This window comes from Paramisgurnus dabryanus, chromosome 6 (genome assembly GCF_030506205.2).
Source record: "Paramisgurnus dabryanus chromosome 6, PD_genome_1.1, whole genome shotgun sequence".
Lineage (NCBI taxonomy): Eukaryota > Metazoa > Chordata > Actinopteri > Cypriniformes > Cobitidae > Paramisgurnus > Paramisgurnus dabryanus.
This window is the reverse complement of record NC_133342.1, coordinates 22,853,691-22,881,303: the sequence shown is the minus strand read 5'-3', so window position 1 is coordinate 22,881,303 and position 27,613 is coordinate 22,853,691. Positions and strand designations below refer to the sequence as shown.

At 38.8% G+C, this 27,613-nt stretch overlaps 1 protein-coding gene across 1 annotated transcript; it reads left to right on the top strand.

The window, feature by feature from the left end:
• The first annotated feature begins 745 nt into the window (after window positions 1-745).
• Window positions 746-18,227, top strand: plppr4a (phospholipid phosphatase related 4a). The gene is made up of 7 exons (XM_065276112.1): window positions 746-1,202; window positions 6,805-6,990; window positions 10,168-10,297; window positions 10,745-10,940; window positions 13,858-13,915; window positions 14,047-14,220; window positions 14,811-18,227. The coding sequence occupies exons 1-7, from the start codon at window positions 1,125-1,127 to the stop codon at window positions 16,341-16,343; spliced, it is 2,355 nt and encodes a 784-aa protein (XP_065132184.1). The 5' UTR covers window positions 746-1,124; the 3' UTR covers window positions 16,344-18,227.
• The last annotated feature ends 9,386 nt before the right edge of the window (window positions 18,228-27,613 follow it).

Below are 27,613 nucleotides of genomic sequence, written 5' to 3'. Positions count from 1 at the left end.
CCACAACACAAGTTAACTTTTGTCTTGACAAAACTATAGCCACTTAAGAAATGCTGGGACTAGACCTTTTAAATTAAGACGTTTAAGTATTTTTATAAACATGGCTTAGAAAAATATGTTACTGGTGTGTATCTTGACAAAACAATTGCACTGGCATATTTTAAGATCTGTATACGTGCGAGTTATTTTAAGTTGAGACAGCTTAAACGTGTGAGACTACCTAAGTCTTGTGTGAAACCGGGGGCTAATGTTTTTATTTCCCATCAGAAAATTGCAGCAAAGTTGTCTTATTATGAAAGATCCACTAGATGGTGTACGTGCCCTCTGAAGCGAAGAGAAACGGGAAGCAGAGTTTATGTTAGGTTTTTACTTTGCCAGTTTATTAATTTGTCTAAATGTAGGACGTTTAGGGAGAAGATCAACATTTAAGAGACAACCATTTCTTAGTTGCAGATAAACGAATTTGGTCTGGTCATAGGCTGTGCCTAAACTCTTAATGCTTTATAATACGATAGTTAATTAATGCCAAACGTTTGTGAGTCTTAGAATTACATTAATTACTATATAAGCACACATCTACAGTATATGCTACTACAGCATCCCCAAATCGATTATAAATTTTAACAATTTTATAAGGACAAAACCTAATCCAATTCATTTTCATTCTACGGCATATTTTGAAACATTAGACAATCATGTGTTAACAAGCGTGAACACCCCACACCACGCACACACGTGCGCGCGCTTCGGGTGAAAATGGGTTTTTAGCACACCTTTGACGTCATTCGATCAGCATTGCCTCTAATCACAAGACTTGAAGGCTGGTGTAAAACATTAATAAGGGTGAAAGCCTTCGTTAATTTCTCTATTACTACGTCCTCTGGGATGCTGATGCTGTGTTGTCATGGTTTCTAAGTCATGACGGTGTTGGCGATGAAGGAATGTAGCCTGGATTGATACAGCATCTTTCCGTGTGTCTGTATCCGCAGTAAAAGCGCGATTGGGGATGTAGAAAGCGACTGCCTAGGAGCGCAATCACTACACATAGGGATCAATTCACATTCCCTGGACTTAAGTGTTTTTGTGGTTTTTATACACCGTTTTCGAAGGACGCACTGTTTATCATGTCTGCCAAGGAAAGACTCAAAGGCAAGATGACCAAAGACAGCGTTACCTTGCTACCCTGCTTTTATTTCGTTGAGGTAAGTCAGTATAATTATTGCCGACTTGAAAAGCGCAAGCATGGGTTTACATGACCGTTATATCGCTATATATGCAAGTATTACGTCTCAGTTAATACTAGAAAATTTGGTTATGATCTTCATTTACCCATGGTCACGTTCGACAAATTTGACCGGTTTATGATCAATCCTTTTGCATGACTGCATTCTAACTTTACATACTGTACTCCTGACTCCAATGCCACAGTATTGTATCTGTTAGACATTATGTTGTAAAATGAGCTAAATGTTGCTCGTGCATGCGCATCTTTCCCCTGTCTTGTCTAAGTTTATGCAAATTAAAACCTTATTTTTCTTGACGGTATAGACAATATGGCCTTCATCTGACCATTCTCAAATAAAGTATTACTTTCAAGTCAGGGTTGAGACATCATGCATGCATATAATATGAACACCCCCTTAAAAGGGTCTTTCAAAGGCACATATGCTGTCTGTCTCAGAATTAACATGACATGTTAATGTAATGGAAAGTAGATGATGGCCAAGTGAAATAAGGATAAGGATGAGGATAAGGATTCATCACTGACTGGTGTCATGGAGATGCTGATGTCAGATTCATCATTCATGTGCTCTGATGATTTTTTTAATTGCAAACCTAAATGTTATATTTCCTGAGTTCATAATGAACTACTGGAAGCCATAAATCACAAACCTCATTTCATGTAGGCACTGTTTCAGGTCCAAATTGTGAAAATGTAATAATTGACTCAAGGTTTATGTGAACATTGTTGTTGAACATTTTTTGGTCATATGGCACTGAGAGAGATTGCATAATAAGGCATTATTGTTTCCATCTTAAGTTGTCAACATTAGGATCAAAGTAATTATAGGATTCTGTCAACAGAAAGAATCGTTTTTGTTAGATCAGACAGTATAATAATACAAGATTGTATCATGTTCTCAGTGTGACCTGATTGCTGAAGTTGCCTTGCTGCATAGACCTTCTGTCCTAAGCTGAGAATAAATCAAAATGGTGTCATTTAATCTATTTCACTTCACTAATTTCACCTAATTAACTTCAGTGTTTCGCTTAGCAATTTAAACTACCAGAATGGTTTGAGCAGGAAATAGCGTACTCCACATCAATAAAGCCATGCAGTTTCTGACAAACTTCATGGTGAACTGACAGCTCTTTAATTTTCACACTGGTGTCTGGCCTTCAAAGTTCAAAGTATTACTTGACAAATGATGTCAATCCCAATTGCTGCTTGAGATCACCCGAGTTTCTTGGTTTTGCAAGTTGATTTTCATTATTGCTAAGACAGGATGTAGTGAATCAAACAGATACTGTTTGGGTAGATATCCTTTTTGGCTTCACATTTATCTCTTTGGGCATTTGCAGATAGATAAATGTGGGAAATTGAAATACTGCAAGAAAAGCAGATACAGTATAAACATCTGTATAAATATAATAATTTGTATGTAAATCATATTTGACCCATGCCTGAAACAAAATATATGCTACTGTGCATTTTTTGTGTTTAGTTGTTTGACAACAACTTTTACCACAGCAATCCTCAGAGGTCATTATGAGTATCTGTGCAGATACACTGTGTAGTAAATTCTGTTGGATGCAGTTCAGACAGCAGTTTTTTTCCTGAAAATGCTTTTCCCATTTTAGAAGGGGGATGATTACAGTAATTAATCCCCCACTTTTGATCTGCATCCTGGCTGTCCACGATTTGTAATTATTTATTACAGTGGCACGTTTCCACTTTGCATTGCACAGCATGGTATATTTTGTCTTGGGAACTGCACCATGGTAAACACTTTTACAACTTATCTTTGACTTATTTTTTAAGGTAATATGGGGTGAACCATGTGGGCCACAACAGCAAATATAAAACATTTAAAGCAGATCTACACCATGCATATTCACCTCAGAATAACCTTTATTGTCTTGTAATGACATAGACAGATCCTACTCTCCTCTGCTACGCAAGCAAAACTGTGACATGTGAGGGCATGAATTGTTCAGCGTTCCCCACTTAATTCTTATTGTCTAATATGTTTCTCAAAATGTACTTAATCTTGATAGAATTTTCAATGCATATACACTATTTATCGTTACAAAGTAGCGTTGAATAGTGCATATGTGTGCAATCTGGGACACACCCATTATGTGTTTCTTTTTATTCACACTGTTTTTTTTGTGTGTTCTGGCCCTCATGTTTGTATTTGTTTAGTGTGTTATAAGGTGTCTTGGTTTGGCACATGAGCAGTTACCAAAGGCAGATTTCTGTAGGAGTGCTCTATAAGTCTTAACTTTTGTCTGTGATTTCTTTCTAAGCTATAGGCCTAAATAACAGTTCAAAAACAATACACACCTCTCATTAAAAAGAGAGCTGAGAGGAGATGTGATGAGTCTGTTTTTTAATTACAAATAGAAATAGCTCAGATGCAAAACCCTCTAAGTTCGTCTGACATGTTTTTTTTTAAAGGTCACGTTCTTTCTGATCCCATTTTTTAAACCCTAGTTAGTGTATAATGCTGCTATAATAGCATAAATAATACCTGTAAAATGATAAAGCTCAAAGTTCACTGCCAGGCGATTTATTTTCTTTAACAGAATTTGAACAGCGAAGGGACGGTTTGGGCTACAGCCCTTTACTTCCTGCTTTAATGACGTCACTAGAATAGTTTTGGGCATTTCTCAATTCCAATAATGCAAAGAACGGACTTGTGTTCTCGTGGAGACTGGTCTTGCCACCTTGGAAGAACGAACTCAGAAGGTCGCGAGAACACAGAACACACTTGTGAGAATTGAGTTGTGTGCGATCTTCCTGCTGGTCACCTGACCTCCCCAGATTTCAGCGCACAAGTCTGCACTCGATGCATCCTCAATATCAAGAACTCATTCGGGTATTTTCATGCGTCCTCTGTACTTGCGTTCTTGAGAATTGGAATTGAACTTCGACTGTTAATGATGTGGTATAGCGAGGACACAAGGACGCAAGATCGCTGAAGAATGCATATTGAGAAACAGCCTTTGACTAACGTCCGCCCACAGGAATACATCAGTCGCCAGCTAAGATAACAGCAAGCTAAGCTAGCGGCAAGCTAAGTTGCTATCGAATCACAACACACTAAACAAACTACACAATCAGAACTCGATACGTATTTCTGAAGGAGGGACTTCATAGAACAAGGAAGACATCAGCCCGTTTTTAGGACAGTGAAAACAGCGCTATACAAATTAGTAAATTGTGTGAAAAATCCCACGTTTTTTACACGTGAAACATGAACACGTTATATTGCGCACTGTAAACACAATCATAGCTTCAAAAACACAGTAAGAACAGGACCTTTAAATTAGCATGTTTTATTAGGGTCTTAATGGATACCAACAAACCAGTATTTCTGAAAGGGGGGATTTAAAGTGAAAATATTTGATAAATTAATAATAAGTGCAGAGAGCATTCGGTTAATATCATCAGGTGGCGTTTAGTGGCTTTTGCATCTGAGCTCCTCAAATGTTTTTAGTTTAACTGTATCATTGTGTTACTGGCCATTCAGTAACTTACTGTAGATTTTTAAATGTATGTTATTTACTGGTAACAGTTTGTTTAAAGTTAAATGAACATTAAACATTAACAAGTCTTTATCTTTACAAAATAAAACTAAAATAACAGCCTCATGCAAAGCATTTTGGCAACCAAAAAAAAGAGAGAGCTTATTAGCAGCTTGAAGACATATATACTAAAGGTACATATTGATACCAAATGTATACATATTTGTACCTAATGGTACACATTAGGACTTTTTTAAAGGGTACTACCCCAGTGACAGCTGGGGGACATATTTTGACCATTTTTTTCCTAACGTGTGTGTGTGTTGTTTTATAGAGGTCTTAAAGCAGGTGTGTGAGACTACTATTAATGGAGATTCACAGTACTGCAAAGCTTCTAATTTTAAACGAACACATCTGAACTAGATAATTAACGATTACTAAAAAATGACAGATGCTTGTCTGAGCAAAGTTGGATGTAACCTCTACAGATTTTAAAACACAATTACTCATTTGAGAGCAGGTCAAGCTTTCAGAACATTATGATTGGCTGATTACCCTGTCAGTGATATAATCCAACTTTACTTTGTAGCAAAATGCTACTTTGGCATTTCTGTTTTCACCACGTCTGAACAACAACATTCTGAAAAACGGCATTTTGTGTGAGAAGTACTGTACAGTATTTACATAGCTTAGTAAATCAAAGTAGTTTGAGTGACTCCATGACACCTGTGGTGTTACTTAGCACTTTATGACTAAAGGTCTGAAAACAAGGTAACTATTAATTACAAAATGACTGAGCAATAGTTATAGTATCAGATAAATCTACCCAATAATCACTAATTTCAAACTTTGACGTGGCCATAGTCAGTCAAAAAAATAATTGAATAAGAAAATCTTTGGTCCAGGGCAGCCCTAATTAAGACTATTTAATATCTGCAGAAACCCTTAAGGTTGTAAGCTAATATTATAAAATAAATGTCCAGAGACTTACACTGGAAAAAACATTTATTATACAGAGTTGTTTCAAAACAAAAAACTGGGTTGTTTCAAGTTAAAATATTGGTTTGTTTTAACCCATTGTTGGGTCAAATAGAAACATTTTCTGGGTTAATTTCAACCTAGCTGCTAGGCTAAAATAAGCCAGCATTTTTTTAGAGTGTATGTGGAAAACAGTAAATCACAAAAATTACTTTGGTTGGCTTTTCACAGACTGTGTGTCGGGACTCCATCACCGGCACCATCATCCTCATTATTCACTCGTTCACTCTCACCGGAGTACTTATCCTCATCACCTGTGCCCCATCATCTCACTCCCTTTATAAACTGCACTTACCCATTCATTAACTGTCTGGTCTGGTGCTACTTACCTAAGGACTTACCTGTATTCTTCATCCTGTTGTCATCCTCCTCGATTCCTCCTCTTCGTATCCTCATTCACCACCTGCAAAACAAAGACTCTGTTACTCTCAAGTTAAGTGCCAATCTGATGAACTGTTTCCATTACTCACCATTGCTTATTCCATTCTTGTCTTCATTCAATCAACTATATTAATCTTACCTGCTGCCTGCTTCCTGTTAAGTTGTGTGAAACTGTGTCACGTATAATGGGTTGCATACAAAAGTTTCTATTTTTGTTGCTTGAAAGAGCCCAGCGTTGTGTCAAAAAGGCATGAACCTAGTCCGTTGGGTTTTAATTGAACATATGTAAAAAATTTCTGTAGAAATTACAGGATTACTGGGTATAACTGGCAACTAGCTGCCAGTACCTTACTGTTGATTTTACATTTATGTTATTTACTGGCAACAGTTTGTTCAAAGCTACATGAACATGAAACATTTTCAGTCTTTATCTTCTACAGTAAGTTACTGCACCCAGCTACATAACTGCAGCTATTTTTACAGTGTAGGTTGTTTCAACGCAAAATGCTGAGTTTGTGCATTTTTGACCCAATGCTGGGTTGAAAATAAACCTTCTGTACAGAAGGTATATCATGCCTATTAGTTAACAAGTCCCATCTAATACATCATATCCTCTCTGTTATGTTTCCACAGCTCCCAATTCTGGTGTCGTCTGTGGTCAGTTTGTATTTCTTGGAGTTGACGGACATTTTTAAGCCGGTGCGATCGGGGTACAGCTGCAATGATCGTAGTCTCAGCATGCCTTACATTGAGCCCACAAAGGAGGTTGTTCCCTTTCTGATGCTCTTTAGCCTGGCTTTTGCTGGGCCAGCAGCAACAGTAAGCACCTGTTTCTCATTCTAACTCTTCTTTAGTCTGAAGGACACAGTTGATGTATTCAGGCATCCTGTTTGATCTCTGTTTAAAAGTACAATAATGAATATTAATGCATTCGCCTTTGACAGTGTACCCATAGTTTCTGACTACAGTTTATAAGTTGAAGGTAGTAAATTTGTGACCTGTATTTAACACATTATACTTAAAGGGATACTTCACCAAAAAAATGAAAATTTCATCATTTACTACCCATCAACCTGTATGAGTTTTGTTTTATTTTGATGAAGATATTTTGATAAATGATGGTAGCACACATCTGCTGTAACCATTGACTTCCATAGTAGGAAAACAAATATTATGGAAGTATTTTGATAAATAATGTAGAAGATAATTTGATAAATGATGTTATTGCAAACCATTGCAGAATGCATATTGCGGTGCACTTCTACAGTTTGTTTATATACGGCATCTTTAATAACAATGTCTTTTGTGGTTTATTCACCCCAATGTGCAAACTGTATCTGTGTAACCCTGCCAAAAAATTAGTTTGTATAAGCATCACTGACACAGAAACACTGTTTTTAGATTGCTTTTGGATGCATCTTGCGTACAGTATAAGCATGGTGGAAATTAGTAGAAATATCCTTGACCGTCACATTTCTTCAAGAGTGCACGTTTAAAATTTTGGAAAATGTTTGCCACTAGTAGCTTTTAAGAGTTATATAGGTCACTAGGTCACAGCTGTTATCATATTTTCCCCAATGGCTTTCAGAATTGTGTTGCATAAGTGTTGGACCCATAACACTATTATGAATTACCCCATCATAGCTGTACTCATCAGAGAGCAGATTCATTTCATGTTTAATGACATATTTGTATTTTTATGTGCAATATGGCTGTGCTCATTTAATTACTATTTAAGAGCAATGACACACCACAGCACAACCGAGTGTAGCAGAAATGTTTTATTGTATAGAATGTATGAATTAGGGAAAGAAGTACAGTAAGATAAAGGGATGGGGTGTTAGCCAGGTTGGTTTGGGGTCCGATGTAGAAGACCAGACAAAACTTAGAGTTGGGTTGTCTTCTCGGATAAATATAGGCAGAGATATTAAGCCCCCCAGTGCAACCTGGAAGGGAAGAGAGAGGGGTATTTGATTTGGATGTAAGGATGAGGGTGAAGAAGGGTGAACAGAGGAAAATGGGGCTAAGGTGGGCTTGTTAAAATGAGTGGAGGAGAGAGTAGGAGGGAAGGGTGGGTTTAAGATAATGCCCGATATATGTAAATTCAGGGGAGTGAGATGATTGGTTGAGTCGTGACACTGCTCCCGAACCTTAGTTAACAAATTAAAGGAATACTTCAGCCAAATATCAAAATTACCCCACAAGTTACCCACCCTCAAGCAATTCAAAATACGTATGTCCATCATCTTTCAGACGAACACATTTGGAGTTATTTTTACTGTATGTCCTTGCTTTTGCAAGCTTATAATTGTAGAAAACAAGGAACAACTTTTGACTTTCAACCCTCAAAAAGTGCATTCATCCTTCATAGGGGTAATCCACACAGCTCCAATGGTTTAGTAAAGGTCTTCTGTGGATAATCAATGCGATAGTGTAAGAAAAATATCCATATTTCAAACTTCCAAGTCCAAGATGGCGTGATTACCGGAAGCTAGTTATTATAGTTTATAAAGTTTACAATATGGATATCTTTCTTACAATATCACATCGATTACACACAGTAGACATTTATTAACCCTTTGAAGCCGTGTGGATTATTTCTGTGAAGAATTTATCTACTTTTTTCTCCCATTACAAGCTTGGAAATTTACTAAAATAACTTCAAATGTGCTCATCTGAAAGATGATGGACATATGTATCTCGGATTGCTTGAGGGTAAGTACCAGTGAAGGCCGGTGACTTATTTTTTAAAGGGCGCACAATGCAAAGTTCATCACAACATGTAGCCCGTCATGTGTGTGGTTCATCATTTCAAAAGATGTGTTCTGCGCGTTGAGTGATCCTATGTGCATCTTGTGTTTCGTCAAAATAAGTGCCTGCTGCAGACGCATCTAAAGGGTTTATGATAAAAGAGACGCTCGCGTTTGCCAGATACTCGCATAATCTCATGGCGTAATCAGAGTTTACTGTTAAGGGAGTGTCTAGCATGTATTTTGTGAAAGTGAGCGTCTCTTTTATCATAAACGGTTTTGACGTGTGTGCAGCAGGCACTTATTTGACAAAACACGCAGTGCACATGGTTGACATGACGCAACAAACACATATTTTGAAAACACTGGCAACACACATAACACTCCGAACACATATTTGAAATTTGTGCCCCTCAGAAGAGCAGTCACGAGCCGCCACTGATAAGTACATCATTTAATAATTAGTTAATCTTATATTTGGCTTGTAATTTTTTAATTTGGCAGAAGGATCACAACCCAGTTTGTTGGATGTTTTGTATACAAAAACTATTCTATAGGTCAACTGGTAGAGCGCTAGCAACACCTAGGTCATGGGTTTGATTTACAAGAAATACATATACTTAATTGATAAAATATATTTAGTCATCTATATTGTTTTTCAGGAGTTTTGTTTTGCAGTGAAACATTGAGAATATGTCCACCTTAACCCAAACATGCGAGTCATTCTCGACTGCCAAGGAACGTTTTACCTAAATCAGGTTTTTGGCCATCAACATGGGCTTTAACACAAAGCCTGTGTTAGCAGGTGGCGTGTGAATGTGTGTCCTGCTGATATCTCCACCTGTTATGCTATAGCGCCTATGTTGCATTGGACTGTCTGTGAATACCAAACGTGATCGCAGCAGGATATTTTCACACTCTTTTATTATATATTTCTCATAGTTTTACTCATCTTCGACAGCACACGCACCTTCGCATTTACATGGGTTTTCATTTGCATAACAATGTTGGTTTGTTCCTTGTCTAACTAAAATCTGTATTACTTTCAAAACACCCCCCTTTCCCCCATTTATTTTGTGAGCTTCGGGTGAAATCTCTCTCACATGGCTGTAAATGATTGGATGGATAGGACAGATTAGTATAATAACAATAATGGAGTTGATGTCTCTGTGATGGTTTTCTGAAGGCCGCTAAAAATTGTCGATTTACTTTATTGGTGTAAACACAGTTGACCATCTTCCCACAGATTATGATTGGGGAAGGAATCCTATACTGCTGTCTGGCCAGAAGAAATCTTGCCATCAAAACAGAGGCTAACATAAATGCTGCAGGCTGCAATTTCAACTCGTACATCCGCCGGGCTGTAAGGTTTGTGGGTGGGTGTATATTTTTCTGCCCTCAAACCGTATACTATTGATAAAGACAGTTTAAAATACTTCTGACTCGTTTTGTCTGTTTTGAAGATCTTGTCTTGTATATGAGATCTGATATTAATAATGAAAGCTCCATCTATTTTATCACAAGCTTATGAAGTCTTATTGCTACTTATGAAATTCAATATTTGCATTTGCTCAAAGTGACTGAGAAAAATCTGCTTGTGATAACTTGAAATGGCCCCCGGCAGGAAACCAGCTTATTAAACATATTAAATAATATTTTAATGCAAATCAAAAAATGCAAACAGATATTTCTGTGGGTTACTGTAGGTTAAGCAGATACTGATTAGCTCAATATAAAAACAGTAGATGTCATTGGTTATGCAAGGAATAACAACGTGTGTGCGTGTGTGTGTGTACCTGTGCGTTTGTGTCTCTGGTTTTCAGGGGTTCATGTGTTTGGTCTGTGCATCACAGCACTCATCACAGACATCATCCAGTTGTCCACAGGATACCACGCCCCCTACTTCCTCACTGTGTGCAAGCCCAATTACACCAGTCTCAACACTTCCTGTGATGAGAGCTCTTTCATTGTGGATGACATCTGCTCTGGACCTGATTCAGTAGCCATTGATGCTGGCAGGTTAGTGGACCTGTGTTGAATTCTGAAATTACTCTTTGTGTCTAATGTAGACTACTAGCTGTTTTTTACCTGTTTTTTAGTCACCTTTCTTACCAAATTTTTGTTAAACACAAATCCTTTAAAAGTCACAGACACAGAGGTGAACAATAACTGTAATTGAATCAACCTGAGTGGTCACTTAAGCAGCTCACTTCTAGAACATCATTTCAATACAAATTTATTTTCATTTTTTCATCCGTTTCCACTAGCTTAAATGACTCTGGATGATATATGGATTGGCCAATGAACATCATTAACAGGGTAACCAGCCATTTACAGTAGCTTCAACTGCATCTTGCTTGTATTTAGACCAGTATTCTGATGTTACCTCCTTCCCTACTCATGCCATGCCTTAGGGCATCAGAAATGTATTTTTGGCTGGAAAGATTACAATTTAAAGAGCACCAATTGTCCAATTCACATTTTTACATTTCCTTTGGTGTGTAAGTGTGTATTAGTACATAACGATATGCAAAAGGTACAAACCCCGAAGTAAACTATGACGCCAGTTATCGTCTCCAACGTAAATCTCTTTTCTTGGACTACAAAAAACACATGGATTGTAGGCAACAGTTAACTTCCTGGGATGGTGATGTAGTAAAGACTGATATTATTATAATTCCTCCCACTTCAGACTCACAGCCTGTATGTTAACTCCTGTCAGCATTTCATTGTGACCGAATCTTCCAAACATGGTGTCAAGCGTCACATTTCTGGTTGACGTCAGAGGTATTCAGGCCAATCACAACATACAGATTAGCTGGCCAATCAGGGACACGGCACTTTTAAAATCTGTGCGTTTCAGGAAGAGAGTAAAATCTGGAGCTACAAAAATGTACGGTTTGTGGAAAATAATTTGTTTTTTAACGATAAACCACGCAAACACAATGTATTATAACAAATACACAAAATTACATACAAATTTTATTTGATCATTAGATTAATATATAATTTTTCTGAATGATTTACATAAATGTGCTGGCAGTAGAATGAATGTGCCATAAGTTCTCTGGCACATGGTGTTCCTGTAAAACCCACACAAAGTTCAGTGTTGGTGCTCACAACCAGGCTCTTCTTTCCAGCACACCCACATGCATCCATTTGCGCAGCTCTGCTTTTCAATCATCTACACATTTCATACACTGTCAATGGCCCCAATTATAGCTACTTGGTGCAGACATTTTGAGTAGTGTAAAAATTGTACGAAGAATCATACAAAAAGGATATGGTATGGTAAATGTAAAACACCACAGTTTTTCAATATTATACTATGTTCTTACCTCAACTTAGATGAATGAATACATCCCTATCTTTTTTCAAAGCATACACCTAATCTTTGCATGTCGCGAATGTGTTAGCATTTAGCCTAGCCCCATTCATTCTTTAGGATCCAAACAGGGATGAATTTAGAAGCCACCAAACACTTCCATGTTTTCCCTATTTAAAGACTTTTACATGAGTAGTTACACAAGTGGTGGCACAAAATACAACATGGCGATTTTTGAAGCGGATAAAAAAATGAGAACTATATTGTATGGCGGAAGATCATTTAGTTTGCAGCACATCAACCTGGGGAGCAGTAATATTGGCCCTGTCCCAAATGGCGCACTTCATGTGGACTTTTGGTCTCGTGGCCTTAAATTGCACATTCTTGCTTAGTCTACGAGTCCGTAGGGTGTCCCATCTGTAATTTTTACGCTTTGAAGTGTGCTCATCAGCGCCTCCTTTGCCCCCTTGATGCGGTCTTCAGTGAAGCCCGCACTGCAGCAGGCTTCGCTCACTTTACCAACCCAGAAGTCCTTGCGAAAGGGCAAACACGACTCTGGTGCACCCACGTGGACCGCATCAAGGGTCCCTAAAGTCTGAACTACGTGATTTCATCAAAGTGTGGACTCTGATGAGGACCACAAGTCTGGAGTGTGCCATTTGGGACAGGGCCTTTGACGGAGGTTTGAGCGAGCTGAGGGGGTAGTCAGGAGTGATGATGTTACTGCTCGCTGAGGTCAAAGTGCTGCAAACTAAGTGCTCTTCCACTATACAATATAGTTCTCATTTTTATCCGCTTAAAAAATTGCAACGTTTTATTTTGTGCCACCATACTTACTCGTGTAACTACTCATGTCTTTAAATAGGGAAAACATGGAAGTGTTTGGTGGCTTCTAAATTAATCCCTGTTTGGATCCTAAGGAATAAATGGGGCTAGGCTAAATGCCAACACATTCGCGGCACGCTGTTCAAAGATTAAGTGCACACATCGAAAAAAGATAGATATGTATTTATTCGTCTAAGTTGAGGTAAGAACATGAATATATATGGTGGTGTTTTCCTTTAAAACGTGTCTTAAAAATATTGGTTTTGCCATCCAGCTGCATTTCTGGCAGACTTTAACATACTCAGATATACCTGTAGCCAGGGTCTAAAAATAACATTTGTAAAGAGCCAAATGTGGCTAGCAGTGCCTAGTGGTACTTTCTATGGAGAGAATTGCAACATAATAGTGTAAGAATGACATTCTGACTGCTGCTAATGTAATGTCTACTAAAGAAAGCATTTTACTGGATGTGTCATTCACATTTCACTGCAAGTTGGCTCATTTTAAATATAACTAATTATGTAAATGATCTTAATGAAAACATAATAATAATGGAAATAATTCAAATTACTGGTATAATTCAAAGATCTGGTATAACGTCCACAGCCAGGCCTGTAGCAGTTGTCTCAACCAGTAAATGTTGGACCCTGTTGTAGATCATTATTGGAAACTAAAAGCCTTCTGGTCCAAATACTGATATACATAAATACTCATAGCCTATGTACATCATCTGATATGTTCAGGGTCAACAACAAAACCTAATGATCTGTCTGTCCCTCATTGCAGGAAGTCTTTCCCATCTCAGCATGCCACTCTGGCAGCCTTTGCGGCTGTGTACATCTCCGTAAGTAATTCGTTTTTCTCGACTCATGTGATACCACGCATGCCAAATAACCCTACTGTCACTTGCACGGTTGCTAAAATTCAGGCATAAAGTTGATCTTCTTTGGTCATCAATACACTTCTCTTTCACAGATGTATTTCAATGCCACTCTTACTGACAACTCTAAGCTCTTAAAGCCCCTCTTGGTTTTCTCCTTCATCATCTGTGGAATTATATGTGGCCTGACTCGCATCATTCAGTTCAAGAACCATGCTGTAGACGTCTATTGTGGCTTTCTCATAGGAGGGGGCATCGCTGTTTACCTGGTGAGTGCTGCTGTCGCAGAAACTGTAACAATTCACTTCATAATTCAGTGAAAGTTTGGGAGTGCTCTATCAAGCCCGAATTGTCAGAAGAATTGTGAACAATTAGTGTGGAGCAGTAAGACAATGGTGTTTTATTAGTGTTTAAAATAGCTCACACATGCAAATCCCTTGTGGCTCCATTCCTACTCTCCACCCACACACACCCTCATATTTCTCCCACTGTTTCTTTCTTCTTACACTTTCTTTCCTACATCTATACTCAATGTGCTCTAAGGGCTTGCAATTTTCTCACTGAAACGCCTTAAGAGAATCATAGCAGAAAAGGTAAATCAGTACATCAGGTGTTATTGTTTAGTTTTTTTTTTATTATCTTAATCTGAACAATGGATTAGGTGTGTAATACTATTTGACTGTGAAAGGCCAAAGACCCAAATATTTCCATGCATTCTGTGCATTATTATGAATAAAAGTATGAGACTTATTATAGTCGGAATTTCACAGTCAGGGTCAAATTTTCATAAGTACTAAATGGGTTGATATGTCATCTGTTGATTTGTTTTGTGGTATGCTGACTTACTGGTCTACTTTAGGGTCTGTACGCAGTTGGCAACTTTAAAACCAGCGAGGACACATCTCTAAAAGCACAACATCAACGTCAAAATCAACATCAACATCAGAATCAACATCAGCATCACCGGCAACCGCAACAACCACAACCTCCACCACAGCCCCAACCAGTAGTGCCACCACCTGCCATGCGAGAGCCTCTGAGAACACTACCCAACTTGAACGCAGATCTACCACGCTATCTACCACCCAAGAGCTTTAGCATGAGAGAACGTCCCACCTCGGCACGCTCTGAGAGCATCCTGCTTCGCGGACCCTCCTCCCGAGACAGCTCCATGTCCTTGAAGAGGGCAAGCACAGAGGTGGAGTGCATTACGCCACCAAGCCCAATCTGCAAAGAAAGTTTTGTGACGTTCAGTAACACTCTGCCTCGCGTGCACTCGACAGGGGTTGAGGAACCTGTGCCTCGCCGCCACGCTGCTATCCATACCTCCATGGACTCTACACGTTCCAAGCAGCTGCTCTCACAATGGAAAATCAAGAACGAGAACCGCAAGATGTCACTGCAGGTAATGGAGACAGAAGCTGGGCAGTCTCCACAACGCAACATGGAGCTCCGTTGCAGTTCGGAGCCCTCTGCTGTGGGCTTGGATGGGGAGCTCCGTGGTGGACCTCCCGGGCAGTACATGAAGCTTTCCGCCAGCACTGTGCCATTAGCCAATCATAATAATACAGGTGGCCTTGCGGGTGGAGCCAGGGTATCAATCCAATCACGACCAGGTTCCTCCCAATTGGTGCATATTCCAGAGGAGACGCAAGAGAACACATGCTCTTCCCCTCAGGAGGATTGTGAGGAGGAGACTGATGATGGTGGAGGGGGCGGGACTGCACGCTCTAAATGGCTGAAGGTGGCAGAGAAGAGCACTGTCTGCAGGACTAACAGCCAGCCGCGTATCATGCAGGTCATCGCTATGTCCAAGCAACAGGGTATGCTGCACGGCAGTCCTAAAAGTGATGCCAGTACCGTGAGCTGTACCGGCTCCATCCGCTATAAAGCCCTGATGGATCAGGAGCCCAACGCAGGCATTATTAGAGTAGAAGCCCACCCGAAGAACAAACCTGTGGTTAAGCCCCCATCCACAGACGGCAGCGGCTCCTGGAGGTGGAAGCCGCAGGAACGCATCAGCATCCGCCAGTCCCTGGAGCTCAATGACCTCAACCGGGATTCAGAGAGCTGCGAGTCGTTGAAAGATGGCTACGGCTCCATTGACGGCATTCGAAGTCTACCTGACATGAGCAACCCACATCACCCCCATTTTCACCATCATCACCATCAACAGAGCATCACGACCATACGAGTCACGCCGGTGGAAGGGAGCAGCGAAGCCACCTCGGAAACGCTCTCCACCACCTCTAGTCGAGACTCCACCCTACGCAGAAAGGGCAACATTATCCTGCTACCAGACAGAGGACCCAGTCCTGAGAACACCAGGAACCTGCCTCACTTTTTTAAATCCTCTCCTACACCTCCCCCCATTTTGACTTTCAAAGAGTGAAGGGCGTCTCATTTTTCCTGACCATTCCCAAGAGTTGCCTTGCTCTCCAAACTTTAAAGACTTGATACTCTTTGGGACACTGAGTAGAGCCAATCGGGATATCCACATTGACAAACCTGTACTCTTTAGAACAAGGCAGCGCCGTGCATTTTCAGTCAACATTACATTCTCTTGGTCTCTTGTTACTAATACATTTAATAAGCACAAAATTTGAGGTTGTTTGGTAAAGGTGATCGTGTGTTCTGCCTATTTCATTATAAAGCTTTGCTATCAGATCCGTCGTCTTGCTGGAATATGTCTGTTGTCTCATGGCAACGTGGGTGCTTTCAAAAACAATTTCATACCACAACTTTGTACATTTATATATATTTTCTCAATATAACTATTTGTATACTGTATGTACACTCATTGCTTATGGCTGATAATTGCTTTCAATATCCGGCAAAGAAACATTTTTGCTAGGCGTTCGGTAAGAGCTCCTAGGCGAATAGGAGAATGTTATTGTGATGGATGTTTACAGAGATGTTTTGTTCACCGGAGATGGGTTGGGGGGCTTGTTTAACCACATGCACTGTGTGTTTTGGTGACCATGAATGAGCTATTTCAATTCAGACAGCTGAAAGCGCTCTTTGCTGGCATAGAGACAATAAATGATTAGAAAGACTTCGCTTTTAATATTATAATGCAGAGAACAATACATTCTTAAGAAATTTATGTCATTTGCCTTTTTATATTATATAACTTTCTCGTACTAATGAGTAGTATCTTAGCTATTGATTTGCAACCACGTTGTAATTGTCTTTATGACTTATTGCTGTATATTTACAGCAAAGTATTGTGAATCCCTTTCCCCCATTTAGTCTGACAGAATGAAATTATAAAGCCACTGAAGGTGCATCCTCCTCTCCATTTTAAAGTGTGTGGGCATAAACAAATGACTCATAGTCCACACTGCTGCACATCGCAGTGAATTTCACAATTTAAGAGCAATAGGAGCGCCCCAAAGTATATTGGGAATTGATTTCTTATTTTTTTAAGCATCTAAAAAAATACTAATCATATTCATAGAGTGCCTCAACAAATGATATGCTTTTTAGCTAGTGAATAATTGTGTCTTGCGAGAACTGTGCAGAAAAAAGTACACTTGTTGCTATAGTAATGGTGCAGAATTGATAGGTGTCTTAAAGTGTGTATTTACATTAAATAACCACTATCTGTGCCACCAAATGGCAATGGGCAGTTGGCACAGTCATTGCATGACAACACATGCTGCCTACTAACACATTTTCATAAAATACCCCAAATATACAATGTTAGGGTTTGTCCTGTGTGACGTGTATTTCTAAACAGTTCTAAACTGTGTATTTGTATTTCTAGCACACTGTTTACATCCTTGTTAGGATCATATTGTAAAAGATTGCCAAATAAGAATGTATTATTAACAAATCGATGGGTACATTTAGTTGATTCATGTACAGTTTGATTTATATGATGTTGTTTTTTTATTAAACTGGTTTGTTTATTATATTTTGATGTTTCGGTTTTAACAGAGTGAATTAGAAACAACACATTTTAAAGGTTTTATATATATATGTCTTGTACAGTATAATTGTTGGTTTACAAACTCTGGCTTTAACCTGTCCTTACATATGCATGGTGATTTACTACTGTATTTACTGTAAGAATTTGTTTTGTTTTGCTTTTCTTTTGTAAATTCTTTATCTTTAATAGTGATGGGTGGTAACTTGATTTATACTTAAAATCATTCTGGTAAATCAACTGAATAATTATGAAATCTTTGTACCCTGTAAATAGATATTTGGAACTTTAACTTGTGTGACGCTTAAATCAGTGGTTCTCAAATATTTTGTTGTGCCACCCCCCCCCCCCCCCAAAAGAAAACACATAACATAAAATCTTAAACTTAGAATTGTAATAAAAAAAAATATATTACATTATACAAAGTAGTTAAAGGATTAATAAAGTATCAATTTAATAATTTCATAAAACTGGGCCCTCCTGGCACAATCTCAGTTTGAGAACCACTGGTTTAAATTAAGTTTAGATATGAGAGAGGTTACAGGGTTATTATTTGAGCGCCATAAAGACAATTGCTTTGTTATAGTGATCAAAACCCGATATGGTATATCAGTGAAATGGCTTTTCGACTGAACATGTAAAATATGTTGACAGATATTTGAAAGTTGAGCCTTTGTGGGATTTTAATTAGAAATGTATTTTGACTGAGGATGATATGTCTTAATATATATATATATATAGAAATAAATGTTTGGAATTACATCCAAAACAATAATTTTTTTAAGCTGTCTTTTTGCATGATGCCATGAACAGCTATTGAATGTCTTGAAGTGATCTACTTAGAAGCAAATTTGTGTGGTGCTTGCCTGCACAAAAATCTCTACCACAATACTTGGGCATATGTGTTGGCCAACATGCTAAGGTTTTCAGTTGCTAAGGTGATATGAGTAGTTGTTAGTGCACTTGCTAGAAAGTTGGCAGGTTGTTCTGCGTGATTGCTTTGTGGTTTCTGGCCAAGTCAAAAAAGCTTATGTGTATCTTTATTATTTATCCTTCTAAGACCCAGGATTTGGTTTGTCTTTTTTTCAGATTTCTGTCAGCTATTTTGGGATTAGGAAGAACCAATAAATATAATAACCAAATATTTTTCTAAGAACATGAAGCAGTGTATTTGTCCATGTTTGTGTACAACATGTTCCAGTTACACAGAATTAAATATTATGATGGAAACATAAAAAATTGATGTCTACATGTGGAGGTTAAACATAAAATGGCTTTAAGTTAAATTTTAAATATTTTTCAACTGTTTTATTGTTCCCAATTGAAACTATGAGACTGTTTGCTAAGACCAGTAAATGCAAACTTAGCATAGTTAAAGCCCTGATGAAAAACCAGCAAGACCAGCATCAGCACCAGCTAAACCAGCATCAAACCACCATTAGCACCAGCTAAACCATCACCAAACCACCATTAGCATGCCATGCTGGTCATACCAGCAAGACCAGCATATGTTGTGTTTTGGTGCTGGTATGCTGGTGACCACCAGCTAAACCAGCATAGACCAGCATAATTCCCATGCTGGTCCATGCTGGGTTGATGCTGTTTTTTAATTAGGGAGGTGCTAATATTGGGAATTGCAACCAATATGGCTCAGTCCACAGCTTACCGTTCCCTTTCAAAACGCATAGAGAAGCTATACTGTAGTAGCCACCACAGGACAAACATGTCATCGTCTGAAAATGAATGGCACTTTTCCATTGCATAGTACCCCACAGTTTAGGTCAGGTCAGCTCACCTCACTTTGGCTTGGTTAGCTTTTCCATTGAGTTTAATAACATTTTGGAGTGGGAGGGATTATAGGCGTGTCGTTATACAGGTATTTGCGCTGCCTACGACTGTGGCATCATACAAGTGAGAGCGTTGTTGGAATGCTACATCCCCATAAATTCATTTATTTCTCCGTCCACCACAAAATTAAAATTGACCACCAAAATATATGTTTGCACATCGCATTTATCACTACCTCTGTCACACCTGACAGTCTCTGTACAAACACCTGTGGCATCATTTGACGCGCTAAGTTGCATACGTGAGTGTCGCGAATGTGCCGCCACAAACTGCAAGTCTGGAATACACTGGTATTGTGTTCCCAATTCTCAACCTGTGGATGTTTTCCATCTAAAAGGGAGTTGGGAACTTAGAGCAAAGCACAGATGACAACAGCTTTACTCGAGACAACGCAAGCTAGCATGAAGGTAAAGCAAATCTTTTACATTATAGTGATGCCGCTGGTAGTGACGATTCTCTCAGACCAATCAGTGATCTACAGTGTTTTCGCGTCACGTTGTGGTATCAGCTGGGTCGCTTGAAACCCCAATCGAGGTGGTACTAAAAAATTATCGGGTACTACGTACTGCACCAAGTGGAAAAGCTCCCAAAAATAAGTTGACCCAAACCATGGGGTACTATGCAATGGAAAAGCGCCAATAGATAAAAATGGCTCATTCTAAGGTTTAAATGCATAGTTCATTATGTTAGGTTTTAATAAACCAGTGAAAATATAGTTATGTACATTAAATTGAATTTCTGTCAAGAGATCCTCCTAAAAGTTACACAGTGCACCTTTAAGGTAGCCTACATCTCAAGCAAATGCACTAGCTAGCTTTTACAAATCACATATTATGATAGTACAAGAAAAGGTTCTCTTGCAACAATATCACTTCATATCTCAAAACGTAATGTTTTACACTGGGTATGGATAAAACACATTCCTCCAGGAAAATGGGTCTGGTTAACAGTATTGAGTCCAATCAGTAGGTCTTAAGTAGGTCAGAAAGCTGACCTAAATTGAGGAAGAGATTCTTACCCTCCTTCATCTCATACAGCATTCCCTGAGGAGCAAGACATTGTGTTAGGAGTGCAGCGTAAGAGCCCAGTAAAGAACGAAGAGGATTGTAATGTATCAGAGACCAAAGCTACCAAGAATCTGAAACATTTGAAAGAAATGGATTAACAATGCTGCAAACAGAGATCTCTGTATAGAGCTCTACTCCATTGCTATACAAGCTTGTCATTAGGATTTTGCACATATTGTGTCATTTCTAGGTTAAAAATACAGCATTAAAACATAGCTTGTCACCTGCTTAACACCAGACCATCTATAAAAGGTTGATTGTTTATAAATCTAGCACTGGAAAGTACTAGCACCATTCAGCCGATCTCCGGGTCTGGCGGTACCACTTTTAGCACAACTTAGCACAATCCATTGAATCTGATTAGACCATTTAGCATCGCATTCAAAAATAACCAAAGAGTTTCAATATTTTTCCTATTTAAAACTTGACTCTTCTGTAGTTACATTGTGTACGAAGGAGCACAATGATATTACGCAGCAACCGAAATAGTCCCCTTAGTATCTTTCAATAGCAGGGGAATATTTTCCGGCACTGCGTAATATCATTGCGCCTCCTGCAGCCATGTTATGGTAGCAAAGTCCTTGATTATTAAGCCAGAAAGAGAGTATAGTTCCTAGCCATATCAGCCTAGAAAATCACAACTTTTAATTTTCTGTCGGTCTTAGTACACGATGTAACTACAAAAGAGTCAAGTTTTAAATAGGAAAAATATTCAAACTCTTTGGTTATTTTTTTAGCGTGATGCTAATGGTCTAATCAGATTCAATGGATTGTGCTAATGCTAAAAGTGCTAGCACCAGACCCGGAGATCGGCTGAATGGATTCCAAAAAGGTAAAAATCTAATTTTTAACTCTAGGGGAGCTGGAAAATGAGTATAAAAAAGTGGAGTGTCCCTTTAATGTCCTTAATCGCTGGGAATCTGTCATTTGAAACTAAAGTAAGTGACAAAAAGTAAACCACACAGTGTTTATTCAGTATGTTATTTGGCAGAGAATAACATAACATACATCCAAACCATCTGTCTCCTAGATTAAGCAACTTGCCACAAAATGCCTGATGGTCGTATACAATGCTCAAGGACTTTTGGTCTTTGGTTCCATTATTAGTTATGTCATAACCTAAATCTAGATTTACCAGATGCTCTAAACAATGTTTCTTATATAGAAAATCACAAGGACTGTTGGTGTTGGTTCATTCGAGGGCCAACTGAAGACAGATGGAGGGGTCATCTGGCAAAGATAACGCATCCTCCACAAATAAGCAGCGGGGGGGAGACACCATGTCAAGTCCGTTTCATGGTTGTCAGGCATGACCTGCTAAGGTGGAAAAAATTTGGTCTTCTTCTCTAACTGAGATGACATCCATTGCAGTCGAGATAAGTCTCAGCACAGCAGGTCTCTCCATTAATACACTTTGCATTTTCTTGGCAATATGGCATGTCACATCTTTTTTAGATTGTTTATACCATATTCTCTGCAGAATGCAAATATTCTATGCTTAACTTTTGCACACTTTTTGCCAGTTAGCATGCCATACAAAACAGACTGGTTGACCCTGACACCCATGGCAGCTGTCTTGCCGCATCACTGCCCAGTCGTTCAGTGACTCAACAGGCGGCTTTTCAGTATGAAGGTGGCTTCTGGAAACTGGTTGCAGACTTCTAAGAAACGATCACATCCTGTCTAATGATCCAGAACAAATTCAGATGAGCTCTACAGATTCAGCTTTCAATAACTACTCACACACTATTACACCAACCACTGATTACGAGAAATCATCCGTAGCTTCCCTGCCTTAAAAAACAACCAGATGAATGTAACAGCGACACTGAATTCATACGTGCCTACTTTTGTACAGCATATATTACCTGAAAGTTTAAGACACACACCAAGACAGCTAGTTCATGTACCATTACCTTTGTTGATCCTTCACATGCTATAAACACAGGAAATGATTTTGAACATTAGCTGAACACAATGCAAACTCACAGCACCAGACACTGAAAATGTGAGGCAAAGAACTGCAAGTTTGCCATCTCTGCGAGGTTGCCATGGCAACTCCGCAGCAGACTCTGGATAAAGCGAGAGTGTTTCCAATCAATGTTTTTTTTCCCCTTAAGATGAGTGCGCATTGTGTAGCCAGTGGCCTTGCTGTTTTTGAATCCGAAAAAAAAACATGTGGTTCAGACACTGTTTTTACCTTCACATTTGAGATGCAAAGACGCAAAAACCTCATTCAGACAGCTTGAGGTTACCAGAAGGACAGAACACCTACGCTTATCCTTTCTTTTCCGCGTTGTACTGTAGCTGAAAATGTGTGCGGTTACAAACACCAGATTAAACAACCGAGGCAGGCAAATAAACCTCAACTTTTAATGGAAGCCAGCCCATTATGGTGAGCCTGGGGTTTAACCGCAAAATGAAAACCCCTTCAGTAACTCAATGAGGAAATTGTATTTCTGTTTCCTGCAGTTTTTCCTAATTTAATGGTATTGCCTTGGGAGACACAAAGAGCTACTTGGGAATAAAAAAGCATAAACAAGTTGTAAAGCTGTGGTTGTGCAAAGATGAAGATGAGCACAACCTGCAATGTCAATGAAGTTGTTCGCTGTTATAATATCATTTATTCCTATGTGAATCTAGGAAGGAGATGCACTGTATTGTATTGCAAAATTAGCACTTAAGATTTTTCCCCCCGGAATGCTGCACTAATTTATCTCTCATATTTATTTTTCATCTTTATGGTCTCTCACAGCATGAGCAAGAGACTCGTTGAGTTTTTAGGTGAGCTAGTTTGCTAATGATTATTATGTTTCTTGTGTACTGTATAAGGTGATTTGATTTTGGCTAAGCAGGTATATTTATGAATTCAAAAGATAGAGTGTTTAATAGGTTTACAAGCAGAAATACAATCGGAGGGCTTATAAAAACCTCCCTCAATTCCAGTCTGCGATCTGTCTGAATTTGTCAAACAAGCCCATCTAAAAGCAAGGGTTGGTAATAAAGTGATATACATTATCGTATGTTGTGGGTTTGTCCTCCTCTTACACCGTGGATAGATCACTTCTGCTGTTTTATATGCTTCTCTCCATAGTGTGCACCATGGGGTTTCTGTTTATGCACCAGTTTCTGCTTACTGGATGCCTTTTACCCCAGAGATTTGATTTGGGGCTTGTTATTGTTGTCTGTTTTGCAATTTATCATTTTTTATATTAAAGGGAACTTTACACAAGACTTTTTTAAGATGTCAAATAAATCTTTGGTGTCCCCAGAGTACGTATGTGAAGTTTGAGCTCAAAATATCATAAAGATAATTTATTATATCAAGTTAAATTTGTCACTTTGTAGGTGTGAGCCAAAATTTGCCATTTTGGGTGTGTCATTTAACATGAAATCCAAAATCCTGGTACAAGAATGCACACACAGGCTTTGAGAATACACACATTCAAAAACCTTTTTGTTAACTAAAATGTGCTGATCCACACTGTTGCATCTGGGTTATTAAACCAAATCTGCCCTTGACCGTGAGCTGCTGAGCAAAATATAAAACATTCAGCCCCCATGCTGGGCATGAACAAAACTGAAAAAATACAGCCTGTATTTAAAAAGTTACACCAGGCATTTGGTGGTAAAAATTTGTGTTTCTACAGACCTTTAGAAGATCTTAAATCTTACATTTAAAACCTCATATTGATGTACCATTGCAAGTGCAATGGTGTCCCACCTGTATGATGGCAGAAAGCGAATGAGGTGGCACTGATCCTTGAAGACTGTGGAAGACAGACAGATGTGACAAAATACAACTTGCTGAAAGCCTTAGTCATCTGCATGTCATCCACAAATGACACTTATTATTAGATATAGTTTAGACAAGGACTGAAGCTGTAGAGAACATAGTATGTGTGTTTAAATGGCATTCTGGATGTGGCAATGGCTGTGTGTTTAAAATCAATGTTTTTTTCTCTTACATTTGGAGCTGGTTTTGTGTTTCATATTCTCAATTGTATCTCTAATGCTCCTTGGCTTGATTAAGAATGACAGCTGCATATTACTAAAGGAAATATGAACAGACTCAAATGTGATGATCTATGATTCACATTAAAATGATCTGAAATATTATGTGTTGTGACTTTACAGATCTGACATTTTATGGGTGGCTCCCCTCCCATTTTCAATCAATTTTCCTATGCATAGCTGTTAGTATGACATACTGCATATACTGTAACATCCACATAATATCCATTATTTCATGAAATGAAATCAATCAGAGTCCCTTTGCCAATTCCATTAAATCTCTTTTGATTATGAAAAATGTTCATATAACCTAAGATGTACTGTATGTGATAACTGAGATTAGTAGCAAGAGAGAATGAGAGAGAGAGAGAGAGAGAGAGAGAGAGAGAGAGAGAGAGAGAGAGAGAGAGAGAGAGAGAGATGTAAAATTATGTTTACTGACTGTGGAATAAAAGATTTTCCATCCCTTTTTTAAAGCATTTTCATAGTTAGCTGCATGACATACTGTGGAGGGCACTAGAGAACATGCAACCCACTGTTGCCCATATGAAAATTCACCATAGCAACCATGCCACTGAAGCAATTGGAGCGTCATTCACTGTAATAGACTCAGCTTGACACAGCTCAGCCCAGATACAGTCATATTCCTGCATGTAACAGTTTAATCTTTCAATATATACAGTGTTCAGCTTTTAATTATTAATAAGGCAAACAGTTATGCATTTAAGTCATATAATGGCAGTAGTGTGTGTGGAAAGTTATAGGCAGGAGTTGGTGTGTAATTATCACAGCCTCTATCTAAAGGAAAGTGTTAATTGGCACTGCCCCAAAACCTAAAATGTGTGATTGTGGCCTTGTCAGGAACATTAAAAAGCAAATTGAAACAGACTGCTCATGTCGTTCAGCAAATCCAGTATTATTTTTTTAAGCCCAGGTGAGTCTGGCTGACTGATAGACAAGATAAGGTTATTCTTTCGAAGGTTCCTGCACTTTTAATAGTTTAATAGTTTTAACACAACACTGGACTGGGAGGTCAGGACACTTTTATTATTTAAGACTATTTTTATGATGCTTTTGTTATTGCACTACCTGTGTCATTTGATGACGAGCAACGCCATCTACTGGTAATGTACAGATTATTAGTCACATATATATATATATATTAAAGTGACACCATGTAATTTTTCAACCTTCATAATACATTTTCAAGACCCTTGTGATAGTACATCGACTTTAAATAGGTTGAATGACATGTCTACCATAGCCTGCCGGGGTCTGTATCACTTTTACTCGTATTTTAAAACTTAGGGTTTGTGGTAGTAACCAGAGCACACAAAAAAACTACAAAATTCGACTGCTTTACGGCATACGTCACTTCCTCCACACAATTTGTTTTTAACGTGAATTTTGCTGGAGGCTACTTAAGGAGTGTAGAGAGCAGTTTCTAATATGTGACTCTGTGGCACAGTCTTTAGTGTCACGGACCTATGACACGGGCGACCCGGGTTCGATTCCCCTTTAAGGCAATTTTTTATATAAACTGTTGATTCATACATAAATGCGATGTTCTTTATAAATTACGGCGATTATATTGCATATAGTTCCCTGTATTCAGATGCTGTGTTCACGTATTTACCTTTCTTTTTACTGTGTCTATGATATTTAAATTACAATCCAGGATGCTATAGCACTCAAACTTGCTCACAGTGTAAAACCAAACCCTATTCATTCACCAATCAGATCCGAGCGTTTCTCTCTTCTCTCTTCCTCATTTGCTGCGTTCCGCTGTCACTCGCGTGACGTATTACAAAGCGGCAGACCTAAACGCATCGGTTTACTTGGATTTGGAGCGATTTTCACACAAAAAAGAGGAATAACGAGCGCCATTGCGGAAAATCCTGGTGGCGAGGGAGAGAGAGAGGATGCAACAATATTTGTTTGGAAAAAGGCAAGGAAATACGTCTGGTCGTTTCTGAATTGGAAGGCTGCAGCCTCCGGAGGTCAAATATGCAGGCTGCACACGTCATCAAGCCTGGGTTATTAAGGTAAACTGAGCATTACATTCGCAAGTCATAAGCAGGGCCTGAAGTTAACTTTTTTGACCACCAGCCACTGTGGCAGGTGGATTTAGAAATCCACCTGCCACAGAGACTTTTTACCAGCCAGTTTTTTTTTTTTTGCCTGAATAGTGAATGATAACACTGTCTTTATTGTATGAATTAAATATAATTTTTTTTAGAGCTACAAAAGTGAATTTCTCTTTGTCTTAGGTTGTTTGATTAACATTAATGACACAGACTTAAGTAGGTTAATTGATGTTACTGTCTCTTAAGACCAGCACAGACTGGTTTTTGACTCCCTAATACATATACTTAAGACATAAAGAAATGTTTTATTAGAAAAAGAATACTGTTGAAATCATTTTGTTTATATGTGCCCTGTCAAGAGCAGAAAGATTTTATGTACGCTTGCTTTTAGGAACGCGTCTCTCCCATGTGCCCTATTGAGTGCCCTAAAACCCGCGCATGCATACAGAGACGGAGGGGGCACAAACTGCGCACATAAACGCCGCACATACGTTGTTTTTCATTACTCTATTCGCAAAATGTATGTTAATGTACTACAGTATAAGGCACAGTAGCGCAACTCTCTCTAAAGTTTACACATCAAGAGTTCTGATCCGTCACAGCAGCACTACACATCTGTGCAACTGTAATTGTACTGTAGCCTATGTCAGCATTCAGGGCCGTGCACAGACCTTTTGAGGGGCATGTGCTGAAACTGAAAAAGGGCACCCCCCCC

What these genes read in the sequence shown, in the direction of transcription:
- plppr4a (XM_065276112.1), top strand. Translation starts at nt 1,125, where the DNA reads ATGTCTGCCAAGGAAAGACTCAAAGGCAAGATGACCAAAGACAGCGTT. An exon ending in CCTGCTTTTATTTCGTTGAG is followed by an intron (nt 1,203 to 6,804) that starts GTAAGTCAGTAT and finishes ATGTTTCCACAG; the next exon opens with CTCCCAATTCTGGTGTCGTC. An exon ending in TTGCGGCTGTGTACATCTCC is followed by an intron (nt 13,916 to 14,046) that starts GTAAGTAATTCG and finishes TCTCTTTCACAG; the next exon opens with ATGTATTTCAATGCCACTCT.